The sequence below is a fragment of the Athene noctua genome, chromosome 2, assembly GCF_965140245.1.
Source record: "Athene noctua chromosome 2, bAthNoc1.hap1.1, whole genome shotgun sequence".
NCBI classification, from domain to species: Eukaryota; Metazoa; Chordata; class Aves; order Strigiformes; family Strigidae; genus Athene; species Athene noctua.
This window is the reverse complement of record NC_134038.1, coordinates 66,061,293-66,078,122: the sequence shown is the minus strand read 5'-3', so window position 1 is coordinate 66,078,122 and position 16,830 is coordinate 66,061,293. Positions and strand designations below refer to the sequence as shown.

At 43.1% G+C, this 16,830-nt stretch overlaps 1 protein-coding gene across 2 annotated transcripts in view; it reads left to right on the top strand.

Moving 5' to 3' along the window:
* RIPOR2 (RHO family interacting cell polarization regulator 2) overlaps positions 1–16,830 on the top strand; it is a 52,532-nt gene that overhangs the window by 23,238 nt on the left and 12,464 nt on the right. The window contains exons 7-15 of one of the 2 annotated variants that reach the window (XM_074899332.1): positions 579–728; positions 1,670–1,733; positions 5,877–5,920; positions 7,241–7,366; positions 8,636–8,784; positions 9,809–9,938; positions 10,500–10,646; positions 11,981–12,670; positions 15,263–15,447. In XM_074899332.1, coding sequence (XP_074755433.1) covers positions 579–728; positions 1,670–1,733; positions 5,877–5,920; positions 7,241–7,366; positions 8,636–8,784; positions 9,809–9,938; positions 10,500–10,646; positions 11,981–12,670; positions 15,263–15,447 — 1,685 coding nt within the window. The remainder of the gene's footprint in view (positions 1–578; positions 729–1,669; positions 1,734–5,876; positions 5,921–7,240; positions 7,367–8,635; positions 8,785–9,808; positions 9,939–10,499; positions 10,647–11,980; positions 12,671–15,262; positions 15,448–16,830) is intronic. The other variant, XM_074899333.1, reaches the window with a different exon arrangement.

The following is a 16,830-nucleotide window of genomic DNA, read 5'->3' as shown; positions in this document are numbered from 1 at the left end:
TACCAGTTTCTGGAGGATGGGCAGTGAGAATTAAAAAAAATCACTCCCTGCTTCCAATACTACCTATTAGTCAAATATTGCAACAGCCTCAATCCACAGCTGACGTTAGCAATACAGAAGACATTGCTGGCCCTGTTAAATGTGCCATTTAACACATCCAGTCCCATTTGGCAGTGTGGATATTGCAGTTGCCTTTGAAAGAGTCCTTCCACACCGATACATTTGAGAAGCTTGCTGCATACCTGCCCTTCCCTTACGATTGTACATAACCCAGACAGGGTTGGGGGGGGGAAGGGAGTAGCAATGGTTAAAGGCATGCAAGGCAAGAAGGTGAATTGCTGGCAGCACCTAGTGTTGCTGTGATGAGATTTTTACAGTGGAAGTTATTTTTATCTTGTGTATCTTGTGTTTCTTTTTCATAGACTGTAACAGTATCACAGCTTCATTGCTCAGCCCCTCCACTGGATCTAAGAGTTTGGCTGCGTTTCCTTGTAATGCAAATGACTTCATTGTTTGTTGGCTTTATTTTGTTGGGTTTTCTTGGGTTTTTTTCAAGACACCCTCATTGTTCCCACTAGGTGGATGAGCTTTATGAAGCCTATTGTATCCAAAGACGTCTCTGTGATGGTGCCAGCAAAATGAAGCAAGCTTTTGCAATGTCTCCTGCCAGCAAAGCGGCTCGAGAGAGTTTAACAGAGATCAACAGGAGTTACAAGGAGTACACGGAGGTACATTCTCATCAGTTCAGTCTTTTTACTCTCACACTGTTTGAGGGCCATGGGAACTTCGCCACTGATTTCAGGGAGAATTTCATCCGGATAAAAGAATTAAAAGCAAAATCAGCAAAGAGAAATGATTATTTCTTTGTTTGTCTTCAAATGAGTACCTGATGGCTTACAGAGAGATAGGTGACATGGGCCCAAAGAGTTCCGTGAAATAATAATGTTTATGCTTTGTGAGAGCAGGGTTATACCCAGGAACTGCTGCACAAGAAAACAACAGAAATATGCCCCAAACCTACATATATGCTAACTTTGTCCTCCCCACCCTTCAGATTTCGGGATGGCAGGTTGGCTGGAACCCATGTGTATACAGACATCTGGTGCATTTTACCCTGTTTTACTTGCTGCAATCAGCATCTGTTTTATTAAACAGGTAGTAGATGAAGAAGGATCTAATAGTGCCACAAACACCCCAGCACACAAGCTGTAACATCCTTCTAAAATCTGAAGGAAGAACTGGAAAGGTTCCGGTACCTGTCTCCCACAGTCATTTTTTTTCTTAATGTGGTCCACATTTCTTGAGAGATTAAAAACAGGCTGAGAGCCACTCTGACAGGGAGCTGCTGCTGGCACATGTCCTGACTGGAGAGGATTGGAAGAGGGACCAGGTTACACTTCAAGGGTCACAACTGCCCTGTGCCAATGGGAGGATTACAGTGCAATCCACAGAAGAAGGGCACGGGGTTACATTCAGCTTCAGCGTGAGCAGGCATAGCTGCCATTTTTAGGGCCAGACCTAGCTAAACAGCAGGGCTGGCTCTGGCAGATTGACTTTATTGCAAAATATCTTTCAGCTGCATAGCAGAAATTTCTCTTTCCAAAGAGACCTTTAAAAAAAAAGCATCAGGAGGGTTTGTCTGATCTCACTATTCTCTTTTCCAACGCAGAACATGTGTACTATAGAAGCAGAACTGGAAAACCTATTGGGGGAGTTTTGCATCAAGATGAAAGGTAATTGCCTTTTCACCTTTCCCTTCTTTCCCCCTGAACAGTAGCAGTCTCTGTGAACGTTAGTGAGGGCATCGAGACATGCTACTGTGACGCGTATTTATGATAGGTGTGTTTTTCCCCCACTGCACCCATTGCTGCCCCTTCAACCCCCCCAACTTAGACCTCTGCCAAGTGGAAAAGATCACAGAGCCAGGAACTTCAAAACTTACAGAGAGATTTTCTGAGATGCTGCTTCTTGATTTCAAGGCTAATTACCTCCCACAAACACTCCTCCCAACAGCCAAAGCAATTCAATTTCCAAGGCTGCTGTACCTTTTGCCTCTTATTTCCATTATCCTTCAAGAAGATGACGGGGAGATTATGTGAATGCCTGTGGAGCTGAAGTTCTAAATAGTTTCTTAATTTGACATCAGCTGTTTCTAAGTCACTTACTTTTGCTGATTCTGACTACTACTATTTTTGAACAAATGTAAAAAAGCAAAGACCTGGGGCTAGTTTATCATTTAAACACCTAGATAACTCAGTGGTAACATTCACCTCTAAGTTTTCTTCCTTGTCTTTATGACGGGAGGGACTTTATGGATTTGAATACAATGGAGTCAGTTTTACCTAAAGACTCGGTGAATCACTAGGTATTGTTAATGCTGTTACTTCTTGAAGACTAAATGTCTTGAAGAGATTGCAGGGGGATATCTTTTTCAGATCTTCAATCACTGGCATGAAAATAGTTCTATAAAGCAAAATTAGCATCTAAACATTTGTGGGCTCTTAATTCTTCACTTGAAATCTCACCCATTTAGAAAACCCATTGTATTGCTGGTGGAGTTTTTAGAATTCACAAATCTCATACAGGGTTTTGCTTTTGCCTGCCCTATCACAGCTGTGAGTTAGTTGTGTCCAGGGGTTGCAGTGCACAAGACACGATCTAGCTTAGATCAAGCTGAAATAGTTACTCCAGGCTTGCATAGTAGAGAAAACAAACGCAGCAGCTATTATTGTTCTCTTAGCTCCATCCCACAGCACCAAACCTCAGGTTTTAAAGACGACACTGTTTGCATCTTTGACTGCCTTTTCAGTAGCTTAGACGTAAAGTTACAACGTGGACATGCAGAGCCTGAGCCAGATATTTCTCTATGAAAACCCACAGCAGAACCACAGTGTAGGTGTGCTGAAGGAAACATGAGATCACGCAGCGTAGAAAAGGAATTGCATCAGGCCAGGTCCCTCGGAGCGTTTCCTTACTTGCTGTAAGTGCAGTGCAATGCACAGTCCTGACAGCAGGGCATGTTACAGAAGGTGTCATGGCATCACAAATGGCTGGGCTGAAAAGGTCTGGCCCCTTCTCTTTGGTATGCACCAGCAAAGCTCAAGGGCTGTCAAGAAGGCAGGTGCTGCACTCACAAGCAGGAGCAGAGCATAAACCACAAACAGCCACTTCTAAACACAGTTCTCATAACATAAAGAAGCCCAGATTAGAAAACAGCAGAGAGAAATGCTATATCATTAAGTATTCTCTAATTAGGACATCTAAGATTTCTATCTAGATAGTTTTCCCTAGGAGTAGGAATCCAATGGGACAATCCAGCCGTTGCTCTTGCTAAAGCTTACAACAACTCTAGCACAAAAGCCTACAGATCACGCAGCAAGCTTCCCCCTTATGTTATATTGCAGCATATCCAGCTAACTTTAGGATCTAATTTAAAATCAAAGCATTCCTCTCCCTAAAGCTTATCTGTTCTAGCCATTCCAGTGAAAGTTATTTTTATTTTGTGCCCTTTGTCACTTACACTGAAAGCAAGCCAACCTACACAGTGCTGTCAGGAAGCAGGGGACTCACACTGTGTTTTTGTGACTGATATTTTAAAAATAAAGCCTAATCATTTTTCAGAATAAAGATAATAAACTTGCCAGCAGGCTTAGATTACTGCTCAGGATTAATCAGCTGTTGAAATTAAACAGGGAAACCCAGCATGGAAATTTAGAAGTTCCTGTATGGAATCTGTGTGTCCTGTTATGATGTATAGGGAAGTGCCCCTATACCTATTGGAAGTGTCTGGACAGCAGGAGGTGAAATGCCCAGCCGTTTGACACAGGGAGAGCAATACACTGGCCTGATGCACCAGGGGCTCTGCAACATGGAGCCCAGCACCAGCAACCACAGTCACACGTCCAGCATCCTGCACATGAGCAAAGCTGTACATGCTGTATGAACTTCAGGTGGCCCTGCTGCCTTACCACAGCCACATGATGACCCTATTCCCTAATTACCTGTGCTGACACCCCAGGGCAATCTCTCCCTCCATGTGTATTACAAGCCCAGTGCTTTTACAAAGGTGTGATATTTGAAATGCTACAATAGAGCCGTTGACACCTGCCATGAGTTTAGTCCCCCAAAGCCATTCAGTTACCAAAAAGTTGTTTCCTATGAATGTACTTACCTCCTGTAATCAAGTCAGTGCTTAGCCCCCTCTTCATCAGACTGAAGAGACTTGACCAGCCTGGTTGGGCCAGTCACCGTGCACAGAACCTCGACTCTGGACAACGTCCATTTCGAGTTTTAAGCTGTGTTTCCCCATGCTCCCACCCCATCCACTGAGCAAAGAGAGGACCTTTTATTTTCCTCAGATACTTTCAGTTGTATGTCCCAGCAGAGATCAAATTCACTTATAAAAGCATGCCTGGGGAGAGAGAAGCAGCAGTGGAGTGTTAGTAAGCTTAAATTATTTATAAACAGTAAATAAATTAGAAAGGAATCGGTAATATGAGCTCTGTGCAAGGGCCTCTCTGTTCTGCTAAACAGCAAGATGAGCGAAGAAAACTTTTCTGGTGAAAGAAATGGAAGAGGAGAATCAGCAGACCACAGGGACAGGCCATGACTGCCTGCAGGGATCTAGTTGCTCCTACAGTCCAGCTAGCAAGACTAATTCAGCCCAGTAAAGAAAGCCAACACTAGGGTTCATCATACTTACCTTGATTTCAACACACCCATATATGTTCAGTCATGGCATTTTAGGATAAAAGACCCCAGCAAGTTCATTCCTTTCTCTGCCACAGGCTTTGTGTGTGTCCTCAAGATGTTTTCTTTGGGCGTTGCAACACTAGAGGCATAGTTTTAGGCTTACCCAGGCAAGGCTGGGTAAATTTTTATACTAAAACAAATGCAATAGCTACCTACTGAGGAGATCTGTGAGAAAGGAGAAGTTCCTCTTTGGAGGAAGATGGTTAAATTAATGAAAAACAACCAGCTGAATGCTGTAGAAGAGCAAGTCACAGGGCCAGGAGAGGGATGGTAACTTCCCTGGTATTTCAGCATGGCCCCTCAAGAAACTTCCATTTCATATGCACAGTCTCAATATAGAAATAGCATCATCATGTCCTACCTTTAAAAAAAAGAATCAAGCAAACGTATACCACAAGTGCTTTGCTGCACTGCTTCTCCCCCTCTTGGGAAAAATGGGATAAATCTCCTATTACAAATGTCAGTCATGCTTTGTGATGTACTTATTATTGAAAGACACTCGGATGGTATGGGAATGATAACATTATGGAAACGCCAGGCAGAAGGAGCCCCTCGCACTTGCTGTGTCTCTATTAAGATGTACTAAAAAGCAATCTGTGTTATAATGTATAGCTTGGTCTGATTAGTGTTAAGCAGCAAGCATTACATGGTAATCAGCAGTTCGCCTACACCTCATGATAGTAAGGGTGTTAAACTGAGTTTCTGAAGCCAGATGACATCAGGAAGCTGTTTCTACTTTTTCTATAATTATTATATAAAAGGAAACTTAGAGCTCTTGTAGGAAAAAAAGCTGGAAAGTACAAATCTTTCATATGCAAAAAAGCACAACCGAATGAATTTTATACCAAAAAAAAAGAAAGCAAAAAGAAAGAAAATTAAATGGGGGTGAGGGGCTGGGGTTAGTCTTGGCTTGTAGGATGCGGAGGCAGCAGTAAGAGGGCATTTAAGAACAGGTCCCGGCGGGCCCCAGCAGAGCAGCCGTGCTGGCTGCGGGGGGCTGCCCCCTGCTCCTGCCCAAGCACAGCAGCGTCGGCCCTGGGCGCCCCACTGCACCCCGCTGTCAGACACCCTTGCGCCTAGCAGCTGAGGCTCTCCCACAGCCCCTCCGTGTCTTTCCTTCTCAGGTCTGGCTGGCTTCGCTCGGCTCTGCCCAGGAGATCAATACGAGGTACGTCTGCGTTGGTTTACGGTTTAGTTAATAGCAAAAAAATCATAAGGAAGACAGATTTCTGTTGCTTTTTACATTGTGATGAATAGAGCCTTTTCACATCAGCACCCCAAGAAACACCTATTATTTTTCCTGTATTTGCTCTGAAAAACCTTGTAGTTCTCTGTGTCTGCCTTTGTCAAGGTCTCTGTCAGAAGACCTGAAAATTATATTCAGCGCACTGGATGATGGCTATTTGAAGAACTACAAGCTTTGGTGGTTTTTTAAACTTTTGAAAATCTTATTTGTGACAAACACTTCTAATTCCCCTGGAAAAAAAATCATATGCCACATCCCATGCACGCAGTGCAAATTGAACACATCATTGCAAGCAGTCCTTTACTGGATGCTTAGGCTTTACTTCCTCATCAAGCAGAGTAGCAGAAAGACACAGAATAACGATTTCTTGAGACCCAGATGTTGCTGGCTGCATCAGGACCTCTGGTCACTGCAGTGTTCCAGTAGAGAACATCAAGAGCAGGTTAATTAGAGATGGATTAAAATAAAAGCCTCATGCTCTATCCAGAAGAGAGCTAACCCTGCAAGAAATTCACAGTGGCTTGATAACGGATCCCTCTAACCTGTACCAGCATTCTTGATTATCAATTAATTTGTTTCCAACTCTCATTCCCTGTGACAAATCTCTCCTGCTGCTCTCATGCCTGCAAGCAGCATGTTCTTCCTCTGCAGGGCTGATTAGTTAACTGGTGCAGGTCTGTCCCAGCCAGCCCTGCAGCCCAAAGCAGGCTTGCTGCTCTTAACGCTTCAAACTGTGTTACTGCACTGTGGGTCTCACTCATTTCCATCACCAGCTGGCCAAACTCTCGCAGCTGGGGAGGCCTCTGATTGGGAAGGCCAAAAGCTCACCTACCCTCTCCCCTGCCTGGCAAAGCTGCAGATCCAGCAAGCTATAGATTTTAGGGGTGGGGCAGGGCACAGGGGTTTTCATCCCAAGTCTCTCTCCCCCTCCTCCCTGCCACTGCTGCTCTGCCTGTAAATAAAGTGAAAACTACTGCAGTTTCTTTGTTATGAGTCATCTATTTACCTGAGGGTGAAAGCTGAGGGGATGGGTACATTGCCGGAAGGCCGATTAGGAGAGCTGAGAGGCAGAGATGCTGCAGGATAGACCTTTTCCTTCTGGCTCAATAGGAAGCAGAAGGGCAGCACCTACGCTGCTCACTTTTCTAACCGACTTTAGACCCTTTCTCTAATTCTGCTTCTGATATTTGTGCATCATGGGAGCAAATTTCTCAAGAAAATATGAGGGTTTTTCTTTTTCAGATTTTTATGCGTTACGGTCGCCAGCGGTGGAAACTGAAAGGCAAAATAGAAGTGAATGGCAAGCAAAGCTGGGATGGAGAAGAAATGGTTTTCCTCCCTCTCATTGTTGGGCTGATCTCCATTAAGGTACACATGCTCACTCCTTTGCCTGCAAGCAAGGCAGGTGTCAAGAAGCTGCCTTCTCATGCACCATCAGCAACAATGCGGCAGCAGATCATTAAACTCTCTGGAAATGAGCCGTCATTCCAACACACCTACTAGAATGAATTGCTATAGTATTGTCCAATCTAGATGCTACAAGACTGTAAGCAGTTTGGGAGTCCTGTGGGAGAGGTGGTACTAACTCTCCCCAGGCTGGCGTCATAGCCATACTAACACAAACCTTGCTTCACATTGCTCTCCAGCAACTCAGATTATTTGCACCAAAGCAAGGGAACACTAGAAACCTGTTTGTTAACAGTATTCAGGAAAACAACAGTAATGAAAAATCCCAAATCAAAAAATTCCACTACTGATGAGCTTTTAAATACTGCTCAGATAAGAGAGCACCATCTGCTGATCTGGAGAAATACATAGGGCTCTCATCTGAACACACACAGGACCAGCTGAGCATAAGCTGGAACAGTCCTGAGGTCCAGTCCCTTCACCCTGCTCAGAACAACAGTGCTACACTGTGAAGTAGCAGCGCTGTGAGGTCTGCTCACAGTGAGACAGGGGTGCGTAGAAAAACCACTCTGACTTTTTTGGCAGCTTCCTAGAGCACAACAGTTCCCAAAATTTCTTAATGAAAGTCCCTCTGGCTCCATGCCCTGGGAGTTCCCCAGAGAAAGAACAACTTTCGCCACTCCTAGCAATCAGCAGCAACTTTTCCTCCTAAACCAGAGTTGTTCCACCACTGCTCCATCCCCTCATTGCCCCAGAGTTTCAGGAGTCACACACATAGAATAGGTTTCCCTTGGGAATTACTAAGTAGACCAGCTACATCAGGAGATTGCGTGACATGAAAATTGTCAATTGCTGAAGAAATATTAGAGAGGAGAACATCCAATATGCTTTCCCTGTTCGTACTCTTCCCTTGGGCTCTGCTTGTGGTCACTGCAAAAAACCAAATACAAGATCTGATAGCCCCTTGCTCTGAGCCAGTACGGTTGCTCTCTTCTGACACCCATAAAAACATATATAAAACATAAAAGCATGACCATATGCAACTATGCATTTATTAAAAAAATAATAAATCTGAATTTTCCCCGAAGGTAAGAAGATGCAACAAACACATTCATATTTTAGAAGCCTTTCAAGGAAGGAGTCTAGGCCAGAAAATCAAAACCATTGCCTTGTAATTAAGGACTACAATGCCTTGTGTGGTCCTAGATGTACTGTTCTTGTCTCTTACAGGTCACAGAAGTTAAGGGACTTGCTACTCACATCCTTGTGGGAAGTGTTACCTGTGAAACAAAAGACCTCTTTGCAGCTCGGCCTCAGGTGGTTGCAGTAGACATTAACGACCTTGGCACAATAAAGCTGAACCTTGAAATCATCTGGTAGTAAGTAGAGCTGGTCAGGTGGTCAGTCGGTCAAGCATCTGAAAATTCAGCTAAAGAAATACATCCATCCGTGTGGTCTCTTCTCTCCATTTTGCTTGCTGCTGAGGCAGATGGGGAAGGAATTGCAGCATGAGTTTGCGTGATGAGGAATAGTTCATGGTCAGCCACAGGTTCCCTGTGTTACCTGTGGCAAATGAGGTTGTGCCTAGTTTCAGCTGTTAAATTAGGTTTGGTAAATACTGGCATTACAAGATGTGAAATACAGTAATGAGAGATGAATCATAGAGTTACCTAAGCAATTGTTTTCCCCAAGCTCAAAAAAGGGACATAGCTGAGTGCTCATATTTTCTTTTTCATATTAATGTAAAGTTTAGTGGAGTTGCCTTGGATTTAAACTAGCATAGTCAAGTTTAGAAGTTGACCCGTCTTTAAAAGCTGGCTTTTAAGGGTTTTATACACCATGGGGGTGGTGGGAGATTTCCTAGCATTGTCTGCCTGCATCGGTCGGCTTAGGTAAGCTTATGGCGTTATGATTCAAACCCAATTCTCACTGTGTTTTAATGAAATAGGCAAATGTCATTTCTAAAGAAGCATTGATGCATTTAACTTTTACATTCCTATATGCTGTTTCTTGTAATGCGATAAACATGAAGCCAGCAATAACAGCTACTGGTTTCCTTTATAATACAACAGCTCTATTAATAGTTGAGTACCTTTCTCATTAGTATGTGTGACACTTGGCAACTCCAATCCAAGAATACTTTTCATGTGAGAAGAATAGCATCAGACTATGCTACATAAATGATTTCTGAGAGTAGAACACTTTTATCAGGACCAAAAAACCACACTTCTGAGCCTGCTGTCTAATTAACATTTTCTTTTAAACACTTCTGTTAAAAAACTTGCTACCTCTGCGTTTTGATGTGCTAATAAACCACCTTTTCAAAAACGCTTTCCATAGACCTGAAATTCGTTCTCACTCAGCCTAACAACCTTTTTTTTTCCTCTGCTTGTGTGTCTGTAGCCCCTTTGATGTGGAAGACTTGACCCCATCCACAGGAAATGTGAGCAAGGCATCTGCTCTCCAGAGGAGAATGTCCATGTACAGCCAAGGCACTCCCGAAACGCCAACCTTCAAGGACCACTCATTCTTTGTAAGCTCCGTTCAGCTTCACATTTGTGTAATGAGAAGCCCTAGAGCAGTTTGAACACTAAAAATGCTTCATTGCTTTACATGTCTTAAGCTTTTTTCCCCTGGTTCTAGCAGGTTACCCTTACAAATACTTACAAAGCAAGTGCATTCCTAGCTGCTAATCCTGAAAGAAGGTGACTATGATTCTGGCATCTTTGAAACTACGTGGCCAATTACTACATACCTATTCTTCTTGCCTGACTGCTATAATATACTTGAATAATCTTTATAAAATGTGTCTTCATTTTGTAACAGTAGTTAAGCAACCATTATAGCACTAGTATTTTTAATGTATCCCATGTTAAAATTTGCCCCTGTGCTGAAGATCTTCACAGGGTGCTGCTACATTTTGCGTGAATCAAATTCTGAATGCTTAATCAGGACTGTGTATAAACTGAATATGCCATCTGTACAGATATGAATTTTACAAGTGCTGCATCCCGTGCCTGTAATTTAGTACTCTGCTACAAAGCATTCATTTAAATTGCCCTTCCTCACACCCTCTTTGCTTTAACTGTTGAAGAAATGGCTGCATCCCCTGCAAGACAGGCCAAAGTTGGCAATCTTAGATGCTCTACAAGACACTTTCTTTGACAAGCTTCGTCGCAGTCGCTCTTTTAGTGACCTGCCATCGCTCAGACTAAGCCCAAAAGCAGGGCTAGAGCTTTATGTGAGTCCTGGTTTTCATTTGGTGAAGGATTTTTTCAGTCCCCATGTGGCATCTCCATTCCCACGCATGCTTCATGTGTTGCTCTCTGTTGCAACTCACTCATTTTGCTGACTGATTAGAGGGGAGAACATGACTGTGAGCCCATGCTGCTCGCATTAAATCAAAATTCCTCTTGGTTTCTACAGGGATAATGATCAGAAACGAACTATCTGTGGGCAGAGATCAGGGCAGGAATACAAGCCAACACGGTATTCTTAAAAATTGCCTGCTACACTGATTGCCTAGTAACATGACTTTTAGATGCTAAAAGCATACCCATGTCGAGGGAGAGAAGAAATGAACCTTTGAGTATAATTATGTTTAGGGGAGAAAAGCTGCTAATAGTGCTGGTAAAAAAGGATGCAAGTTTTGGATACTTTGACCCTGTACGCCTTACCAACATGTGAATGCCTACAGTTCTTTCCAGCAAATTGTCAGCAAAATAGTAGTTGCCTTTCATCTGTGCTGTGCATGTCTGTGAGTTGGTCACATAACAAAAGCAAGATTTGTAGGTCAGATAGGCATATTATGACTCCTGTAGAGTTTTTTCCCCATAATTCAGTCAGAGAGATGAACATATGTATATGCTGTGATCATTTGGGGGTTCATGTATGCTGTTTTTGCTTCCTGAAAGATCAATGTCCTAGTCAATACATCACCACACAATTCTTCTGTTTCATTTCAGCAGAAACTGATGTTGAACAGGACTCCTGTGTAAATCATGTTCAATAATTATTAGAGATATCCATGCCACATGCAGAACATGCTTTCAAGAGAAAAGAAATAACATAGTAATATCACCATTAAAATGCCATGACACTAGAGAAACTTTTGGAGCAAACTGTATTAAATTTTAGGATTGCTACTTTAGAAGCCAGAAAATAAATACATCAGAAATCTATAATAGTTAGGAAAATGCAGACAACGTGGCTTAAGTACTACCCCATTAAAAAGAGACATGCCATAGGGAACTAGAGCAGTGCACTGGAAATGCAGTCTAAGGGAATCTGGTAGGACAAGCAGAATTCAGGTCTCTGTTCTGAGACTCACTTGCCAGACCTCTCTGCTTACCAGAGAGATGCTGAACCCATGTTTTCCAGCAGTTTTTCTGCTGAAAACAGGAGCCATGCCAGATGAAAGCAGAAGTTGGATTTGAAACACTTTTCCCATCTCTCAAATCTTGAATGCTTCTTTAATCTTTTTCCTTGCATTTTTCTTTTGGGGGCACATACTGTATTTTTTTTCTCTTTCCAGTGCTGCATGAAAAACATTTTCTCTCTTTATTATCTTTTTAGTCACATTTGCCAGATGACGTCTTTGAAAATGGAATGGCAACCACTGAGAAGCGGCCTCTTTCTTTCACTTTTGGCGACCTGCCTTACGAAGACCGCGTGCCCCCTGCCAACTCAGCAGAGTCCTCTTCTGCTCACATCAGCTCCAGCCCTGACATCACTGCAACCCCCACCCAGCACCAAGCTCTCAAGTCCTCCAAGAGCTCAAGCCTGGACTGTAGCAGCAGTGACTCCCGCAGAGACTCTGTCACTGAGGCGAAGGACCTGCCGTCCCAGGGAGAGGAAGCAGTGGTTGAGAACAAGACCACCCCAAGGGCAGCTCCTGAAGTTTGCCAAAAAATCTCTGATGCTGGGAGCGGTCATGTCTTCATAGAAACAAGCGTCCCAGTGTCTCTCCTGCAGGACACGGATGAAGGTTCAGAGCTCAAGCCTGTGGAGCTGGATACCTATGAGGGCAACATCACAAAGCAGCTGGTAAAAAGGCTTACTTCAGCAGAGGCACCCATGACCCCAGAGAGGCTGCCGTGCGAGGGATCAATTAGTGGGGAGTCAGAAGGATATAAGTCTTATCTCGATGGAAGCATTGAAGAAGCCTTGCAAGGGCTTCTCTTGGCTCTTGAGCCACATAAAGAGCAGTATAAAGAGTTTCAGGACCTGGACCAAGAAGTAATGCATCTAGATGACGTTCTAAAAGTGAGTACCTTTTCAGAAAATACTACCCTAAACAAAATCTGAGTGGGTGGAATCTCCTCCCCTTCCTTGCAGACATCGAAGTAGGGATTTTGGAGGTCAGTAAAATTCTTCAGTAGCAGCAGATTTGCACCTGTTTGGAGAGTCTTTGCACAATGTTGCATTTTTAAACTTCTGTCAGCCATGTGCTTACCACAGCCTTGTATCCTCAAGCAATGAATCTTTTAATCTGTTCAAAACCTGGGGGAAGGAGAGGAAGGTGCAGTGACAGAGGGGTAATTAAATTTTACCCTTCTCTGAAGAAACCACTCATGAACCCATTGCTTGTGCCATACTGGAGATCAGATTATAGCCGACCTTCTGCCTTTGAAATCTGCAGGTCACATCCTCAGTGGGTGTACTTTATCATACTACCCCTGAACTCTGTGGAGTTGTGCAAAACTACACCAGCTGAGGATCAGGCCTTGTAGCCACAGAAGCTGAATTTTCTAAATTGCCAAAGGGATTTAGAAGCACAAGTCTCACTGAAAGTTGCCATCCCCACATCGCCTAGCTTCTTCCAAGCCTTTTCCTTTTTCCCTCATCCATTTTTAAAATGAGAAGCATCCTGTCATTACATCAGGATGGACATAAAATATTGTCTATTTCTAATAGAAAGAAAAGGGTTTCGCATGTGTGTTATTAATACGTTTACTGCTGATCACTGTGACTTGTATCTCCCCCATGAATAACTCATGACGCATTACTGTGCAAAGAGTATTATATGGGAAATAATCATTTCAAATGCTTCATATTCATGTGCAAGTTGGTCTACTAGTCATTTAAGCTTCATTATTCAAAAACATGGCTGAGGAAGAAGGAGGGAAGCATTTATCCTTCAGCGTTATCTTTTTATGAAGAAACTTTATTAGCATCCTTGTTTCCATTGGTGCTTGCAGCTGCATGGTACTTTCCCAAGTTAAGTGCTTTTTTGACAGCCTGCAGCCCCTGTTTCTTGCACTATTTCCCAAGGAGGTTCAAGCAGGCAAGGCTACCATTACTATTATTTTTTAACTTTGTGGCTGCTCTGCAGCTTGTACTGTTTACACTCCTTTTTATCAGAAGTTACAAAGGGGCAGACATGGGATGGGAGGGAGAGAGGACGGACGTGTGCAGAAAGGATTTCTGCAAACTTGAGAAGGACGCATATTCCAGATCTACTTATGTCTGCGTGTTGCCTATCAGTCAGCTTGCAGACCAGTGCTCAGCATCACCAGCAGCTGTGCTGGGCTCCTGACTTAAAAAGGTTTAGCTGGAGTCCAGCTGTGGCTGAAGAAATCTCTCTTGGCCATATTAGATGGGCAGAGAAAAGAAGCCCACGTGTTGCTATTTGCTTTTGCCTGAAGAAGCTTCACTACCAGCCCTGAAAGAAATGGTAGCTAAAACCATCAGCGCTGCAGAGGAAGCAGGATACAGCACCCACCTGTGTCACAGATGTGTTGGGAAGTGTGTTTGATCAGCTAATGACTGTACAGTCAGTTTAAGGAGTCAAGCATCGTAAGTGCTAACATATGACCATTATAGCATTAATACTGTACGCAAACAAATTGGAAACAGAACTCCAAGCCCCCTCAGCTCTAGAGGAGCTGGTGCTGAGTCTGAACACAGAGGCCAATGCATTTCTTTCTACAAGCTGAGACAAAATCCTGGTTCCTGCCTGGGACTGGAAGATATGGTTTGTGTAATGGCACTAGTGGCTCCTGGCTCTTTCTGATCAAATAATCTCATAGTGATAAAGGTGTTGAAGTCATTGCACAAACCAACGGAGGTGATCCCTCAGGTTACATCTGATCCTGCAAGGTGACCCTGGAAGCAACTTTGTGGGCATGTCCTGGATGAATCACCGCATGGGACCAGGGCCTTTGATATTTCCTACAGCAACAGCAAGGTTTCTGTCGCATTTCTTCCCAGCAGTGAGATGGGATGGCTCCCCCCTCTCTAGCACTGTTAATTTCTGAGTTACAATACTGCCTTTCTCTGTCACCTAAGAATCTGATGCCTGATTGGCTTTTCCTTGATAAGCCATGTGGCTTCAAAGGCCACAAAGTCCTCTCATCCCATGAATCTGCAGATATGGGACCAGATGAATTACTGCTAAGGTCCATTGGAGTTACATCTGGAATAAATCTGATAGTGCCATTGGTATGTATAAATCGGCTTCTGGAGCTAGAACAGAAATTATGGAATGTGCCTTCCCCTTTCAACTTCCATTGCGTTAATTGCCATCTCTCCTTTTGGAGGACGCCGAAATCTGTCACTTGGATTCAAGATGTACTTCTCGTTTCTGTAAAACACATCAAATTTTGCCTTTGAGAGTTTTCCTCTGGGGAAAAGAGGGGGTAGGATGGGGAGGAGGAATGGAAGGGTTTTTCCAGTTCTCAAGCTTTGATTGTGTATGCTATGAATATGAAGATTTGAAATGAAAGACCCAATAAAATGAAGTTTTAAAAATAAAATGAAGAATTTGAAAGTTTTAAGCTTTATCCTTTTTTTTTTTCTTTTCTTTCAGTAGTAGCTAATATATGGGGTTTTCATTGGTTCATTCTGCCTTTGCAGTGCAAGCCAGCAGTAAGCCGAAGCAGGTCCTCCAGTTTAAGTCTAACAGTTGAAAGTGCTTTAGAAAGCTTTGATTTCCTGAACACCTCTGACTTTGATGATGAGGATGGTGGTGGTGTGGAGGTTTGTAATGGTGGAGGAGGTGCAGACTCAGTATTTTCAGATACTGAGATTGAGAAGAATAGGTAAGTTTGTAGTAATTGCCAGCTGTGCTTATGCCAAACCGATAGCCTAGCTCTTTGTCGCTAACAGGGGATCCTGGTGCACACATTATTCAAGGAAGACTGACTAATCCTTGATGAGTTTATAGGGTTAGAGGGTTCCCTGTGGCTGCTGCATACAAAATCTTTAGCTTCCAGGATAATTTTTTTCCTGTTCAAATATATGCAATCTGTCCTCCAAAGGAGAAGGGTAAATTAAATTAAGCTGACATCAATACTGGCAGAGCCTCTTCCTTGACATAGGTTTGGACCTGGTTTTCCTTGGATGTAATTACTAATTCCTCTGTGGTTTTTCCCCCCTCCCTTTGTCTTTTCTCTCTAGCCGAATGAGTCTTTGCAGTGGATTAAGCTTGTCAGTAACAGTAACACAGGGCCAGATTTAAGCAGCATGGTGTAGGTTTCGTTTGGAATGTAAGAGTGATGACTGGTACTCTGTTCATGGCCCTGCGTGTTATTTGCCCTTCTTTCATCACTTTTGGTCTTTCTGAGGAAAAAAAAAAAACAAACAACAAACAAGCAAAAAAGCTGTGGTGTTTGTGCTGTGGTCTGCCATTGTCTTGTGACCTTAAGATGCTGTGTTTCAATCATTAGATCCTAAAAGCATGTTTGCATCCCCAGAGCTGACATGATGCCCAGCAGGCACATGTGGCACTAGAGGTGGGGAAAAAAAAATAACATGATTCCCTCGCACGCCATGCTTTCCAACCAGCTATACTTCTTGCAGCTTATCGTGGCCTGTTTTTTGAGTACAATTTTGAGTACAAACAAGTAACTACCATGCAGTTCCCATAATCTCACTGCATATCCCCTTTCCAGAATAAGACTTGGTGGGAAGAAAAACCTGGAAAAGTGTGTTGCTTGCTAAATTGGCACTCTGAGCTCAGTTCAGTCTGCACTGATTTAAGGATCTGGCTTTAACCAGGCACTTCAGCATAAATTTAATTTAAGCAGCAGAAACTTAAGTTAGTTATAAGATAACTTAAAGTCAATTAAAATATTTTAAGTGAAAGTCGAAGTTAAAATTTCCTTTTTTCCCCCTCTGGCTCTTCCCCAGACAGTGTAGATTCCCGCTTCCATTTTTAGATTTGTAAGTGTGTGACTCAGTGTAAAGATTGCAAGTGTTGAAACTTCTTAACTTGCAGCCAAATACACTTGCAATCTTGGGACTGACCTGGGGCTTTGCATTTGAACATAGGGAGGATCATTTGGACAAGAAGGCAATGTTGGAAATAATGATTTAAAACACAGTAAGACTAGCTTTACGCTGTTACAGAGAACGATTGGCAAAGTAAACTGTACCTGTTGTGTTTAAAACAGCATATGAAAACATCATGTCTCTTAATCCAG